Here is a 15,036-nt window from a genome sequence, read left to right as displayed (position 1 = left end):
ACTACTGTTTAGGTAATAATACTGATAGAATAAGTAATAATACTGGGTGGTTGAGGTCCACCTGAAGGTGAGGACCACAATTTCGCTGATGGATAGCATGGCAGAATGACTGGAACCTTCATATTAGGGACTTCCTTGACCCATCCCTATGTCTGCAGTGTTAGGAATATGGACACCATCGCAAGGTGCGAGAAGGAACTGGCATATGGTGCAGTAAAGAGAGAATAGAGAAGTTTCCCCCAGACTGCAAAGTGATAAGAAGGACCTGTTAAGGTGGCACTGCATGAGAAGTGAAAGAGATACAGTGAAATGTAAGTGGTAACCTGGGCAATGGGCAATGAGAGGAGTCCCACAGCATCTCTGAAACCGGTAATGGAGACAGATGGGCGATTACAAGGTGCAAAACCATCACCATGGTAAAACCTTACAATTGTTTTCAAAAATAAATGAATCCCCAAGCATTTAAAGGAAAAAATAAATAAATAAGTTGTTTCATTAGCAGCAATGGCATATGTGAATCCCATGTGTATTCAAAGTTTTTAACCTTACAACAGTAATGGTGTTGGGCAGTTACAAAGGAACTGCCCATCTCTAACAAGTAATCACTTTAATAGCAAATAGTTCACTGGAAATAAAAAGATAATAAAAAATGCTTATACTCAAACAAACGATTTTTTAAATAGTACAGTTTGGCCTATCTTAAATGCTTAGCTTTAGTATACAAAACAATTGTCTATATTACATGGCATTAGGTAGTAAAAACAAATGTTTTTTACAAAGATCACACATATTGTGATTACATTACAATTAGTGGTTCTAAGCTTAAAATACATTTTCTTAAATAAAATTAAATTTAATAATCACAGAAAAGTAATCTTGCTTACTAAACTGGTCATGACCTAGTTAGTTTAACATTCTTTATCTTTGATAGAGCAGCAGCCCCAGCTGTTTGGGAAGGATGCTATCTGCTCATTATATAAGGGCTTAGGTGTTCGCGAAACTGTCAGATCCATCGTCGGAGGTAAGCGATGAACAGCCTCTTTCTGTGTGACATTTTATTTTGAATCTCTTCTAACCAAAGCCCATCACGAATTTTGGTATTTCATATGTGAATGATGGTATCGCCATTATGACAGACATTCTGTAAAGAAAAAAAGTATTATTCTATGGTTATAATTAAAATCAAAAGCAGATAAATATTTATATTTATATTTCATTTGTTTTACTGATGATAACTATGTACATTTTCTAAAATTTGCTTAGTTTATACTAATATATGTGATTATTTTTAATTGATAAAGTTTTACTTCTACAAACTAAACTAAAAAATCTACTTAATTTTTATTTCTAATAATAAAAAAAAACATGTCCTCACTTTAGACGTATTAACCTCACAGACCTTAGGAAAACAGCTTTGCTTTTAAACTGTACATATTAATTATGATATTTCTATTTTTAAGAAAAAATTTGTTTTGACATAAAGATTGATTAAATAACATAGTAATTTTGATAGTTCTGATCATTTGATAAAACCTAGTTCAGTTAAAAATGAATAAATAAAACAATTATTTTATAAATAACTCATAAAAATAATATCTAGTCAAAGGGGCAAATGATTTATTACATCTTCAATTCTAAGGATTCTATGAAAGAAATAATTGTTAAAATCATTACTGCCCCTATAATTGGAGGATGCCTCAACTAAGGATGGCAGGATTTTGTAAATTGGTTTATCACTATTTTAATTTTGTTTTATCATTACTATATAGTACAGTGGTTTCAACCCACAGAGGTCTGTGTACTACTACGTCAGAAATTAAACCATGCGTGGCCCACCTATACGAGGAAGGGAGGATCCCCTCGAGAAATATTTGATAATTAGTTTGCTTAAAAGTGCATTTTTATGGTGCATTCACCTGTTAAAAATTTTCAATTGACATGAATATTAGGAAAGATAATTAATAAAATAGTTTTAACAATCAATGTTCACAAAAATATGTCCCCTACACCACCTACTTGGGAACTACTGATATAGTTTCAACAGTTAAATTGAAATCCAACCAACCACCAAACCAATTTGTGGTATTGTTTGGAAACGAAATTTTTTTGCTGGTATGTTACAGAACTTATTGAGAATCACATTTAAGTGCTAAATTAGCTAGAAATATAACCGTTGCATCAGGATACAATACATTCTTGCTTTACCTCTGGATCCCAAATTCCCTTGATTTAACACATTGATCGCCAACTGTGAGATAACTTATAGTTTTTTTTTTTTTTTTTTTGACTTGCTAACCATACTTAAAAATATTTCTTAATTTCATCATAGCTGCTCAAATATTTGAAGTTAAAAACATCTATCTTGTAAAGCTGTAATCAATATGCTAAGCTCCTTTATCTTGAATAAAAATATTTCCTGAGTTATCTTGATTTTTAAAAATAAGTTATTCTCATATCTTTCTTGGTTGAAGCATTTATAAACTATTAAACTCAACTATTTTTTTTTTTTAATAAAGATTTATGTTACTAATTATAAAAAATCTTGTTCATTTGTATGCATATTTTTAATAAATTTTATAATTAGATTAATAATTAATATTTATTTATTAAGTAATAATGAACTTACCCATTACTTTTCCACTCCTCCACCAAGTTATAAGAGCACACACCACTGAATCCATTATATTTCGGGCCAATCCACGTCTAAATAAAAATGTAACTAACTCCAGTACCATTCTATCATGTTAAAATATCTACTCTTAATAATAAACTAATAAAAGTTAACCTTAAGTCTTTTCCAACAGAAGTAATTAATATGGAAAGAGAAAGTAAGAAAACTTAACTAAAATTTAAAAATAACAAGTATATTTATACATATATAAAGAAGAAATTAGAACTTAGTACGCTTATATTTACATTAAAATGAGTACTATGTGTCTCCAAAGTAAAACAAACATCATTTTGTTTTTGAAAATGTAAGTAGAATAATAAAATTTATATTAGAAAAGTATTCTTCAAATGATTCAGTCAAAAAAACACATTTACTGACATTATTTCAGAAATAAATTCAAATCATTAATACTACTCTAAAACAATTTTATATCAAATGTATAGTGTATTAGAATGTTTGTCAAATACAACTAATACTAGCTTAATCAGTTAATCAAACCATTATTAGGGTATTGGTATTTGGAGGGAACTAGTCTGGCAACTGGGCCTCCTGATCCTTTTTTCCAACCCCTGACGGCTACCAGAGTTGCCGTTGTGTACTAATCAAGGTGGGAGTGTCAAGATTCATTTCCTGGGTCTGCCGAAAAATTAATATTAACTGTCTTAGGTGAGAATTAAACCCACTACGTTCAGAACCAAGCTTTCAGGGACCTACGCCACAACCCGCATGGCCATCACGTCCTTAATTATGAAGGTAAAAATATCTATTGTGTTTGGACAAACATGATTTTAGATGAATCCTGATTTATTATAATTTTTTAAAAGATTGAGCTTTGAATAAAAAATGAAATGAAGTCAACATGATGCCTTAGGTTAGAATTGAACCAGTTTAAATCTACAATAGGAGAGCTGACTCATTTCACTCTCACTGGGATAGATTTGACAAACCTCCCATTTAGTATTTGTTTGCATTTTGACTGCTTAATTGGTTTTATAATTATTCCCAAGATATTTCCAGGAAATGTGCTGTGGGTCCATGTTTATTGCACCTTTTTTTTTTTTTTTTATTCATTGTTGAATTTCCTCAAAGTTTGGCTAACTACTTTGGAGCCACCCCAAAAAGGGATCTACCGATGGCACAAGGATATTATTAAACAAATCCAAAGCACTAATTAATGCAAGAAATTTTTGGGTAATAAAGCAATTTACAATATACATAAATAGTCAAAATTAATCATTAGTATGGCTTGACTAAATAAAACCAAACTAAAAAAATAAAATTTCAATAGAATTGTAAAAATAAAATTAAAAAGTATGCTTAGAATTAAACAGTACAATAGAAATATTAATGTTACATGTATTTTCGGTTAAGCAATTTATAATGAATGTTAAACAATCATGCATAGTTGTTATATGAAAATTAGCAAATAAAATATATTATTTTGAATAATATTTTAAGATTAAATTATTTAGGAAAAAGACTGTTAGGAGGTATTAATTTAGTTTATGAGGGAAAGATATGCACAGTAATCTGTTTGAGGCTTAAATTGAAATTCTTCAAAACCCACTAGACCAATTAGTCACCGATTACCTCTTTTTAAGATTTCAGAACCATTTTCAAAAAGTGGAGTGTTAGAAAATGACGTTGTGATACAATATGGCTTCCAGGTATTGATTTCCATTTCAACTCTCAGCTTATATAAATAAATAAATGTTAAAAAAGAGAAACATTTCGTTTTATAAAACCAGATATTTTCTAATGCTAATGTTGTATTTCAGTAAAGCTCAGAAAAATCTGATCAATCTGGCTAGTGTGCTAGTGATGGAGGTGAACGTTTTTCTTGGAAGACAAAGGGGTAGCTTTAGTTTGAAATAACCTGAAAAATAATAAACGTGAGAGGCAGGCGGTATACCATATTGCAGATTACAGTTGTTTAAATTTTTTCTGAATTCGAGTATTATAGCTTTATCAGATTAAAACAGGTGTGGTTTGAGGAATAATATTCTCTTCTTGGTTAAAACTTATTTATTAAAATTTTAAACAAAAAATTGACATTACTTTCTAATGTACCAATAAATGACAAATAAAAGTGTACAAACCTGCGCTGCTACCTTTCACTTTTGATTCAGGCAACAATCTGTTTAGCGGAATGCTTGAAGTTATATTAACATCCACTGAGATGGCATTTTCTTGAAATTTCTCCTTTTAACTTATTACTTAACAGCTTCTGTTTGGTAATTGGTAATGACTATGAAAAAGGGGTCTCTTTTTTTGGTAAAACCTCGATAGATATAAACCAGGTTCTGTTAAGTATACTAAAAAAAACTTTTAAAAGATAATTCACTTTATGTTGAGGGTTGGCTCTCCATTGATATGAAAAAGAATGGAATATAAATTAAATTTATCTATTGTGATCTATTTATTATTGCTGACCACACCCCCCGATAAACTTCTTCAAGAAATAAATTTATCTAATTCGAAGTAAAATATGATACTTGGAACATTTACAGCAATGACATGTTCATTATTCAAACTTTTAAATGACTCACATGATAAAAAATTTTGACAAAGTTCCATCAAAATAGTTTTAAAAAAACAACAGAGTATGGTCTCTTGCACACAATAATGACCAAAACAACATAATGAAGCCTTCAGAAAATGTTGTGCCCCCTTTGAAGATGATATTTGCTTATAATTTAAGAATTATCATAATGCATAAGATTAGAAAAATCTTAGAATTGATAAACAAATAACAAAAATGAAAGATATTTAGTCTCACAAAAAAATGTTTATTAAAAAAATTCTGACACATAACTTTTTTAAAGTATTAACTTATCGGTATAGGGAAAAAGAAAATATACGGATGGACAAGATTCATAGTTTTACAAATTAAATATACAAAACTATAGTTGAACAATATAACAGTTTGTTAATATAAATTATAGTTAGATCTTCTAGCAGATACTAAATTTTATTTACAGTATTTTTAAGAGATAAGGTTAGAGATATTTGTAAGTAATGAGTTATTTTTAAAAAAAATTTACAATATAATTCTAAAAATAAAAAACTATGGTGTGATATTTACAAAAACATCCACTTAGATGTGGCTCGCTCCAGATTCATATTTACAATGGAGACCATCACCATCCAAGACCCCTCAACCAAGAAGCGGCTTTGTTACTATCCAAAAACAGATTCTACATACGATAATGATAAAGTCTTGTAAAGCCAATGTGTCCACCCAGTCTTAGTTTGGGCGTCTATCCTACTTTCCAATTCCTGGCAGAGAGACTTCCTGTCATTTGATTTTCCTGACCTCAGATCGCATATCATCCGCTTTTTACATTCACCATCACATGGCGGTTTCACTGGTGAACTTTTCCAGTAATACCTGGTAAAAAAAATTTCAACTGTATTTGATTTTCTAAACATTTTGATTTTTTTCTTGGTAAATAAAACTATAAAATAATATAAACAAACAAAATGAATTATTTTGTATTGACCCATGTTGCGACCAACATCTTATAATAAATATTTTATAACATTCTTTATATAATGTAAATGTAAAATTCACGTATACAATATGGTGCTTATCTGCCAGGCTACTACGGCTAATTTTGCTTACAGAGAATAGATAGTCCTATTTTTCACCACACAATGAGGCTTAGTCTGGCCGACTTCATCTTCTCCTAATCACTTTAAGCGAATGGACTTCTACGATTTTGGCTCATCCTCTACGTGGACAAGGTAGACGGACTGTCTTTAACCTTGGTTCATCCTCTACGTGGACAAGAAGCATCTACCCATCTTACAGTCACCCAAGGTGATACTAAGAAGACTTTTGTTTTCTTTATTTTTACTTCACTAATGACACTATAAATACTAAATTTAGTCAGTTTGCTCAATTTTATATTTTAATTTTAAGAAGAATATTTATATATATTTGATCGGAATCAGGTTTATTTAATTTTTCTTTTCTTTTGTTTAACCTGATTATTAATTTTGTAATAGTCATAAGTTTTATTTAGATCTTTTTTTCTAGTTTATATATTGCAATATCCTCTTTTTGAGTAAATAGTTATTTTTTATATATAAATGGTTTTTAGTATGATTTATTTTACGTATCCTTTCAGTATTGTTTGTTTGTTGTATTGAATTAAAAAGCAAGCTAACAGTTTATATTGTTCACTTATGTTATTGAATTAAAAAGCAAGCTAACCAATTTTATTCAGACAAATATGGAGTGAAAGACAGTGTTAAAAAAGACAAGATGGTGGTACCATTCTGAAATCGGGAGAATCGGTGTCATGTTGAGCAGATTCAAATATTTTCAACTTTATTTATCTTCCTATCATGATTGTAATTACAGTAGGTTTAAGAAAAAATATAAGTCGATAATAAGTGTTTGTTTGGACAGTGGGGGTATTGGACTGTCTGGGAAACGAGGACGTCTCCAGAAAGAGGCGCTACCTCTTTCTGGAGACGTCAGTGGTAGACTTCAAGAAAAAAAGAAGACATCAAAAATCATCCAAGAAAAATAAGGTACTCTTTGTTTGGATCGCTTGGTGAGAGGACATCTCCTGGAAGCGGAGGTGACTGGAATCCTTTGTTTGACTGTTATATTTAGCATTTTGGGAAAGAAGACATCAAGAACTATCAATCATCAAAAGAAGATTATGCAATTGATTAGTTTGCTCTACCTAGAATTTAAATATATTTGTAAAAGTAGATATTAATTTAGTCAAGTGTCATTGTGTTCTAATTGTCTAGAAAACCAGCCCTGAGATTCAATAAAATTCTCATATCTATTTAGTAATTGATTTTTTCATTTAACCTTGTCATCTTCAAAGCTATATTTTAGATCTGAGAATAAATAGAAAAATCTTAAATTTCCTTTTGTTCGTTTTAAATAAATCTTAAATATAACAATATATTAATATTTTGATCATTTTATTGTGTTAAATTATTCAAAATACAATATTAAAAAAGTTTGATATTAAGTTTCTTTTATTTTTATCGCTTTAATGGGGCTAGCCAAGGTGCCTTTTAACCCCTACCTCCCATACCATTTTATGTAATGATTATGTTCCTTTTTATGATTGTATGTTGATGAAATATTTACCTGTAGTAAGTATTAAAAACAGTATCATTCTCTGCAAGTTTGTAAAGATAATTATCCCATTCTTGTGGAGTGAGAGAAGGCATCTGGTAAGCTTGACGAGTGCTGTATTCCTTGTACCAAATAGGGTAATCATAAAGATTGGCTTCCCGCAAGTTCATGACCCATGTTTCGTGGTCTACAACAGCCTGAAACAAAGTTTATTACTGCTATTATTTTTGCCCACAACTTTCAAATGTCAGGTCTGGAGGTCTTCTTGTTTTCAGATGCCAAGGAGGATTATCAGGTATTAAAGTGGAGGAAACCAGTGGATTTGAGTGGTTAGGGAGTTTATTATGGAAGGATTGATTTCGGGTTATGGCCAAATAGGCAATATATGGAATATTGAGGTCCTTATGGATGATATTATTAGTGACAAAGGAGCATTAAGGTTTCTACAAAGGACTGTGGGTTTTAAGGAATGGATACAAGAAGAATTTGATGGTTTAGTGGAGCTTCAAAGCTAAACTCCATAAGTTCAAATAGGCCTTAATATTGTCATGAAAATGAGTCTCTTGTAATTAATTATTAGTTTAGACTGTTTGTCTAGTAATAATGGACTCTACGAGCAGTTTTCAGTCTCTTCAGTATTGTATAAGGATTCCAAGTTAGTTGTTAGTCCAGATGTCCTACATAGCGTATCTGTTCGACAGGGATAAGAGGAGTATTATTAAAGGATAATGTAGGGGCTGTAAGTCATAGGTAGAGGTGATTTGGTGGGATTTATTTTAATGGAAGAAGAAAGTTGACTGTATGAAGTAGATTGTAGGAAAACAGTCCAGGTGGCGGTCAATAAAGGTACAAATAGTAAAAGAAAACTATTTAATATTATTAAACGTTTTGGCCCACTCTGTGCCTTCGTCAGGGCATTCACAGTCTTCGACCTTATTGCATCAGCCCTGATGAAGCCCAGCAAAGTGGGGCGAAATGTTGGTTAACATTAAATAGTTTTATCAACTATGTTGTACCTTTATTGACTATCTTCAGACAATCTAATGGAATTTATTTTAATTATCCAGTTTTGACACCATTCCACAAGGGTTATGTAGTGGAATTGGAGAATTTAGGGTAAAATTGATGGGCCATTATTCAATGTCACCTGAATGAATCGTAAATCATAAATAAATTATAATATTACCCTTGTTGTTTGTTCATGATCTCCATCAACATAATATATCCTGTATCCCGGGTTAAGGTCAAAGTAAGGTGTTACTGACGGTCCTACATAAGCAATACTTATTGCACGACTCATGTCCTCCTTATCATAAAATACTTCAAATTCATCATAGTGGGTATGACCAAAAAATTGGGATGTTATTGTATTTTCATATCTGAAATGTAAAGAAAAAAACAGGATTAAAATGCTGATAATAGGAAATAAAGTGGCATTTGGTAAACCGTTCCATACAAATAACAGCAACAAAAACCTACACTGAACGTAAATAATTTTATAAAGTTTAGCAAGCCTTGCCAAGATCTTAAACTGAAGAGTTGACATTTCATGAATAAGAAAACAGAAGAAGGAATGATCTTTAGCCAAAAGATTTATGAAATGAAGTTAAAAGGATATTTCAACTTGGAAAACTTTACTTCTGAGTAAAGGTAAACGGTAAAATGAGGTTACTGTGTTGATGTACATAATTCATCTTCGCATCATTTTGGTGTATAATAAAAGCCAGAAAAATAAATTGATTATGATTTAGTTTATTTGTATATATATTGATAAATGATACCTATTAATGATAGTATAGTAATTCCTGCTCCAGACACGCAAGCAGTCACTGTGACCAGGAGGAATATGACCAATGACATGAACTTTCTCTCCACTGAACTCAGCACTCTGTAGTTCGTAAATGAACCACTGTAGTTCTTTGGCAGGATCTGTACTGTTTAGCAGCAACCACCTATTTAAATAAAGAAATTAAACAAAAAATCATTTTTTAAGATTATTCATAATGAACATTTTTTATTTATTTATTTAATACTAGATCGACCTGGTGGGGCTTACATGGTTAATGTAAGAGGCACAATAGTTAAAAAAAAAAAAATGTGCCTCTTATGGGGGGGTATAGTATCAAACAAAAGACCCCCCCCAACTATTTACAATGATGTAAATATAAAAAAATTAAGATAAAATAAATAGATTAAAATAATAATACTTAATAAAAGATAAAAGTAAAATTAATAACAAAAACAGTGACATTATGGACTTAACAAAATAAGTAAATGACTTCTAATGGAAAAAAAAGAAAGTGAATTTACGAAAAAGTGTAATGAGCATTTTTTTTTTAATTTAATATTTTTATTGTGATATTGGTTTTGCTTAAATTTTTATGGTTTTCTATTTGGTTCAGTGGAAAGCATCAATGGAAGCAACAAAAATTGTTTTCTTATTTCCTAAATCTTTAAGGATTAATTGGTTCTTACCAGTTCTTGTTGTTACAGTAGTTCATATTGAGTGATATGATTCTGAAGCCAGGCCTAACTAGAACAGAATAGAATGCACCACGCCTGACAGTCCGAGATACACTGCTTGGTAACCATTTACGCCACTGAGTATCCAGCTCATCATACAGCCAATTTATAGCATATTCATTCTGAATAAAAGGAGGTGGAAAACTAAAAAAAAAATTAAATAAAATATTTATCAATTTAAAATGAAATATAATATATATATGTATATAACAAACAATGAAAGGACACAATATATATAAATTATGAAGATCTTTGAGAAAAATGAGAATACCATAAAACAAAAATGGGAGTTTTCCATTTCTTATTTTTTTTTAGTATGGAATAAACCATGATATTGTCGCTTCGGGCATGACACCTCATAAATCAAGAAATACGATTTTTATTCAATTAAAAAAAAAAAAAATTAACCCAACATTCTAAAGAGATACTTTGTCTCAACCAAAATTTAATAGGATATATACTTTTTTTTAATTCATGAACTCTTTCGAGATGTCCCTGGAATGATACGATTTTGTTTAATAAAGATTTCTTCAGATTTATTGGATATAAAAACTTAAGTAATGATATATCGTGTTAAGACAAACACTTGACTTTTTTTTTTCAATGGTATTTGATATGATTCTATAACAACAAATAAGCAAACTAATATTTATAATTCATTCCAAAATATATCTCATATATAACTAATATTCATTAATAATACCAAAATAGATCTGAATTTATTTATTCTTTACCTTCTCCTGCCTTTTGGGGTTGTTAGCAGTAGAGGGATATTATATTTAACCAGATAACAGAGCACTACTGCAAAGCAATATAAGCACTCTTCTTAAATCTCTGGCTATAGGTTTGAATGTTCATACAGATTTTACTCTAAAAGGATGTCTCAGCAAAAATGTTTGTGAAACTCCTGCCATCTTGTCCTAGCCTATTTCTGACTGAAGATTTGTTGTCTAGGCACAAATAACTCCCATAATCTAGAGCTTTTTTTTTTTACTTTTCTTAGCACCTAGATAATGAGAGTATTGTAATTGGGTCAAATTTTCAATGAGCAGCTTTAGACTTTTCCGAGTCCAAAAAAGCATTTTTCTCCATAGGTTTATCTATGCAACGATTATTTCTGGACTGGATTGCTTCACCATTTGAAGGATCAAGTATGCTAAGAGATCAAAGACAATCAGGTTCTTCACCATGACAATAATATTTACAGGGTGTCTATAAACAATGATAAAAATACTGGCAGCGGTGTGTTGATCTCCAAGGGTTATATTTCAAAGAATTTTTGGTTCACTGTACAAAAATGTTTAAAACGTTTTTTTGTTCTGAGGCCAGCCTTTTAACTTTTTGAAAGCACCAAGGAAAACCGAAAGAAGGAGTTAACGAGTATTAGTAAAGGTATGGTATTATGAAGTTTATATTCTTATTTTATGAGTAAGTTTCTCAATACATTTCAGATGGTCATTTGAAGCATAATTAAATTTTTTTTGGTATGTCTTCCATCAAAGACCTATGACCCAAAAGATTCAGAGAGGGAATGTCAAGATTCATTTCTTGGGGCTGCCATGAAATAAATATTGACTGATTCAAGTGGAAACTGAACGAACAACTAATAGGTTTATTTTTAAATTGTAACAGGAACAAACAGTGTAAATCTAAAATGTGTACCTGTTAACAGGAGCAGCCTCATGATTACCGAGGGCAGGAAAGATTGGTATCCCGGGAAATAATGTAATCATCTGATTTACTGTTTCTTTTAAAATCATCAAGTTTTCTTCTCTTGTTTGATTCCATACATCATGGGGAGGAAGGTCTCCTGTCCATAATATGTAATCTATATCCTGGAAATTATAGTTAATTTTATGATGATTAGAAATAGAAATGTTTATATGTAATTAAATTAAATTTGGATGTGACTTTTTTGGGTCAATGACAACTATATTCAACATTGGTAAGATTATTTAATTATAAATAAATTTAAAATGTGCATTGAAAACATGAGTACAGATGTTAATGTAAAGTCTTAAATTAGGATACAATTTCTAAGCTCAGTTTAGCTAATATCACAGTTTCTACTTACTGGGTGAGTAGCAGTGATATGAGTTAGCATGTTATCGACGGTCCTTTTAGGAGTATCGCACTTCCTATAATCTCCCCAACGACCAGCTGCTGCTCCCGGGCTCTGGGGAGGTCCATTGGTAAGCCTGCAGCAGAGTGGTTCATTACAGTCAGCGTTAGACCCCTCTTGGTAGTAAGGGTCAAAGTGGGTATCTGACAAGTGTAACACTTTGAAAGTAGCTGCACCTTCCTGGAAAATATTCAGATATGATTGTGCTTTTAATCATAACAAAAAAACAAAACAAACAATTATGTCTTCAAAAGAATTTTTTGTTTTATTTCTGTACACTTATTAGCACAACCAGTTCTACTTTAAACTTTGAAATAATTAATTTCCTCTTACTTTAAATTAAACAATGAATAATAATCAGAAGAGAGGAGAGGTAATAAAAACGAAACAACACTGTTTCATTTTGATTACCACTTGCAAACGTGTAAGCACAAAGTTTGGCTAAACTATTTTCTATTCTGTACTTTTATCCAGATCATTATATCTCTTCCTGTCAATGTTATAACAATATATATTGCTTATCTAATTTATGATCAATGGGGTTAGAATCTAGATGTATGATGATAGGTTCAAAAAGGAGTCATTTTATGCTTGAGAAGAAATGACATCAGGAACAAATAATGTGCAATTGTTGTGCTTCATTTTGACTCTCAACCATCGTCATTGTCATTTCATTAATCCAGGCACAGCCCTTGAAAAAGAGGTAAGTACTAAAATCTCTAAATAGTATTTTTTTCATTGATCCAAGGTTCCTTCTAATTCCATCCTATTTATTAAAATTGTAAATAATTGTTTTTTTATTTTAAAAAAGATTATTGTTTAAGTTATTTAATTTACCTTCAAAATGTTTTTTGTCCCTTTTGCAAAATTTTGTTTCTGACGATTTTTCAACTCAAACTTCAATTCAAATAATAAATGAATTCATAAATAAACAAACTACAGTTCAACATTTATGAAATAGATAAGGTGTACTGTTATTATTTTTTTTATTTTTAGTTGACTTTAAGAGGTATATGGTAATTTATCATATGCAATTCTTCTCAACCAGCCTCAATTTCATAATAAACTATTAAGTTAACTTCAGATTTTGAGAAATAAACCAGTTTTATTCAGAAAAGATTCAGTACATTGAGCAGCTCTAACCATGGTTAAGAATATGATATTAATAGACCGCTTGAAATGCTTTAAAATTTTTATATATTTCTACAAATTTACTTTATAAAGAAACATCCATTACATTTAGTAAATTTATAAAAAAACAATGAGTGGAAATTCAATATTTTATAAAATATTTATTCATTCTGTTCTAAGTACTATAAAAATAATAAATTGCCTGTTCAAATCAGATATTTCTTCAGATATAATCTATTTAGTGAAAAGCATGAGTTAGATCAAAATTAAAATTTACCTTTGGTACAGGAAATGCTTTTGGCGTCGGCTTTGGAACAGGAGGGAAAACTACTTCCCAATCGTGGGATGGATTAAAGACTTCTTCACAAGCATCTCCAATAACAAAACTGCAGATTTCTTCAGGTCCAATAGTAACCCTTTCAAGAACATACACTACTTCTCCCTAGAGAAAAATATATTAAACCTTTGTAAAATTTTAAATAATAAAAAAATGAAATACGAATGTACACAACTAATAATTTTATAATATAATTAATAAATAAACTATTATGAATTTTTTTTAATACCATTATGATTTGAAAGCATGATAAAATAAGATATAACACATGCTCATGATGATAATTAGAAGTAAACAATGGTTGACTATCTGTGCATGCAAGAATAACCAATATGACAAAATATAAATACTGTTGTACAATCCCTGAGACTAGGATAATACTCCGAAATGTTGAAGAACTAAAGATGTAAACATTTAAACAGTGAATAAAATAAAAAGTAACACTTTTTAAATTGAAAATCAAATTTTTCAGAAGTTTTCCAATGTAGGGTACAGAAATATAAATAAATAAAGTGTAGGGAAAACAATAGGTTCAGTAAGATAAAACATAATTAAGGATTTTGTGACATTAAATATTGAAAAGTTAAAGATCATTTGTACACTTAAATTAAGTACATATTTAAAGATTTTTTTCTAATTTATTTTAAATGTGTGAAATAAATTTAATTTAATCATATATTAACACACATATCGTCTATTTATTCATTTTTAAATCGCATTTTAATTTTAACCTAATATTTGAGTTAAATTAATATTAGTGCTCAATTCTTATATACACTCTAGATGAACTGGCTCTCCCACTTTAGTGCTATCTCGGTAGTACAGATAAGTGGAGTTCTACTGTACTTATAAATTTAAATAATATTTATACATACTTAAATAAACAATTTTATACTCAGTACATTTTTTTTAAATATTAAAATAAAACATAAAAATTAGCATACAAACAAAGATGAAATCATCTTTTAGTTAGTTGGTTGGATTTTTTGATATTTGAATGCAATCTAGTGCCTAAATTTGTTGCAAATGTTCTTATTTTTAATTGCGTTTATAAATGATTTTTTCATACAGTCAATAGTTTCTGGGATATAAGTAACCAACTGAAAAATATGCTATTTTATTCATTTTTTTTTTTTTTTTTT

At 29.9% G+C, this 15,036-nt stretch overlaps 1 protein-coding gene across 7 annotated transcripts in view; it reads right to left on the bottom strand.

Annotated features, from left to right (window-relative positions):
* Positions 1–475: 475 nt before the first annotated feature.
* Positions 476–15,036, bottom strand: part of LOC106687979 (sphingomyelin phosphodiesterase) — a 117,790-nt gene continuing 103,229 nt past the window's right edge. For 5 of the 7 annotated variants that reach the window (XM_067045853.1, XM_067045850.1, XM_067045851.1 and 2 more), the window contains 10 exons: positions 13,835–13,999; positions 12,379–12,606; positions 11,967–12,139; positions 10,257–10,448; positions 9,563–9,733; positions 8,968–9,160; positions 7,794–7,978; positions 5,877–6,062; positions 2,627–2,736; positions 476–1,141 (listed from right to left, as the gene is read on the bottom strand). In XM_067045853.1, the coding sequence (XP_066901954.1) occupies positions 1,128–1,141; positions 2,627–2,736; positions 5,877–6,062; positions 7,794–7,978; positions 8,968–9,160; positions 9,563–9,733; positions 10,257–10,448; positions 11,967–12,139; positions 12,379–12,606; positions 13,835–13,999 (1,617 nt within the window). In that variant the 3' untranslated portion in view covers positions 476–1,127. The remainder of the gene's footprint in view (positions 1,142–2,626; positions 2,737–5,876; positions 6,063–7,793; positions 7,979–8,967; positions 9,161–9,562; positions 9,734–10,256; positions 10,449–11,966; positions 12,140–12,378; positions 12,607–13,834; positions 14,000–15,036) is intronic. The other 2 variants (XM_014432214.3, XM_014432215.3) reach the window with 2 other exon arrangements.

Source organism: Halyomorpha halys, unplaced genomic scaffold (genome assembly GCF_000696795.3).
Source record: "Halyomorpha halys isolate HHAL.00 unplaced genomic scaffold, Hhal_1.1 Scaffold1035.1, whole genome shotgun sequence".
In the NCBI taxonomy this organism is placed as follows: domain Eukaryota; kingdom Metazoa; phylum Arthropoda; class Insecta; order Hemiptera; family Pentatomidae; genus Halyomorpha; species Halyomorpha halys.
The sequence above is the reverse complement of the archived record's forward strand: the minus strand, read 5'-3'. Positions and strand labels throughout refer to the sequence as shown.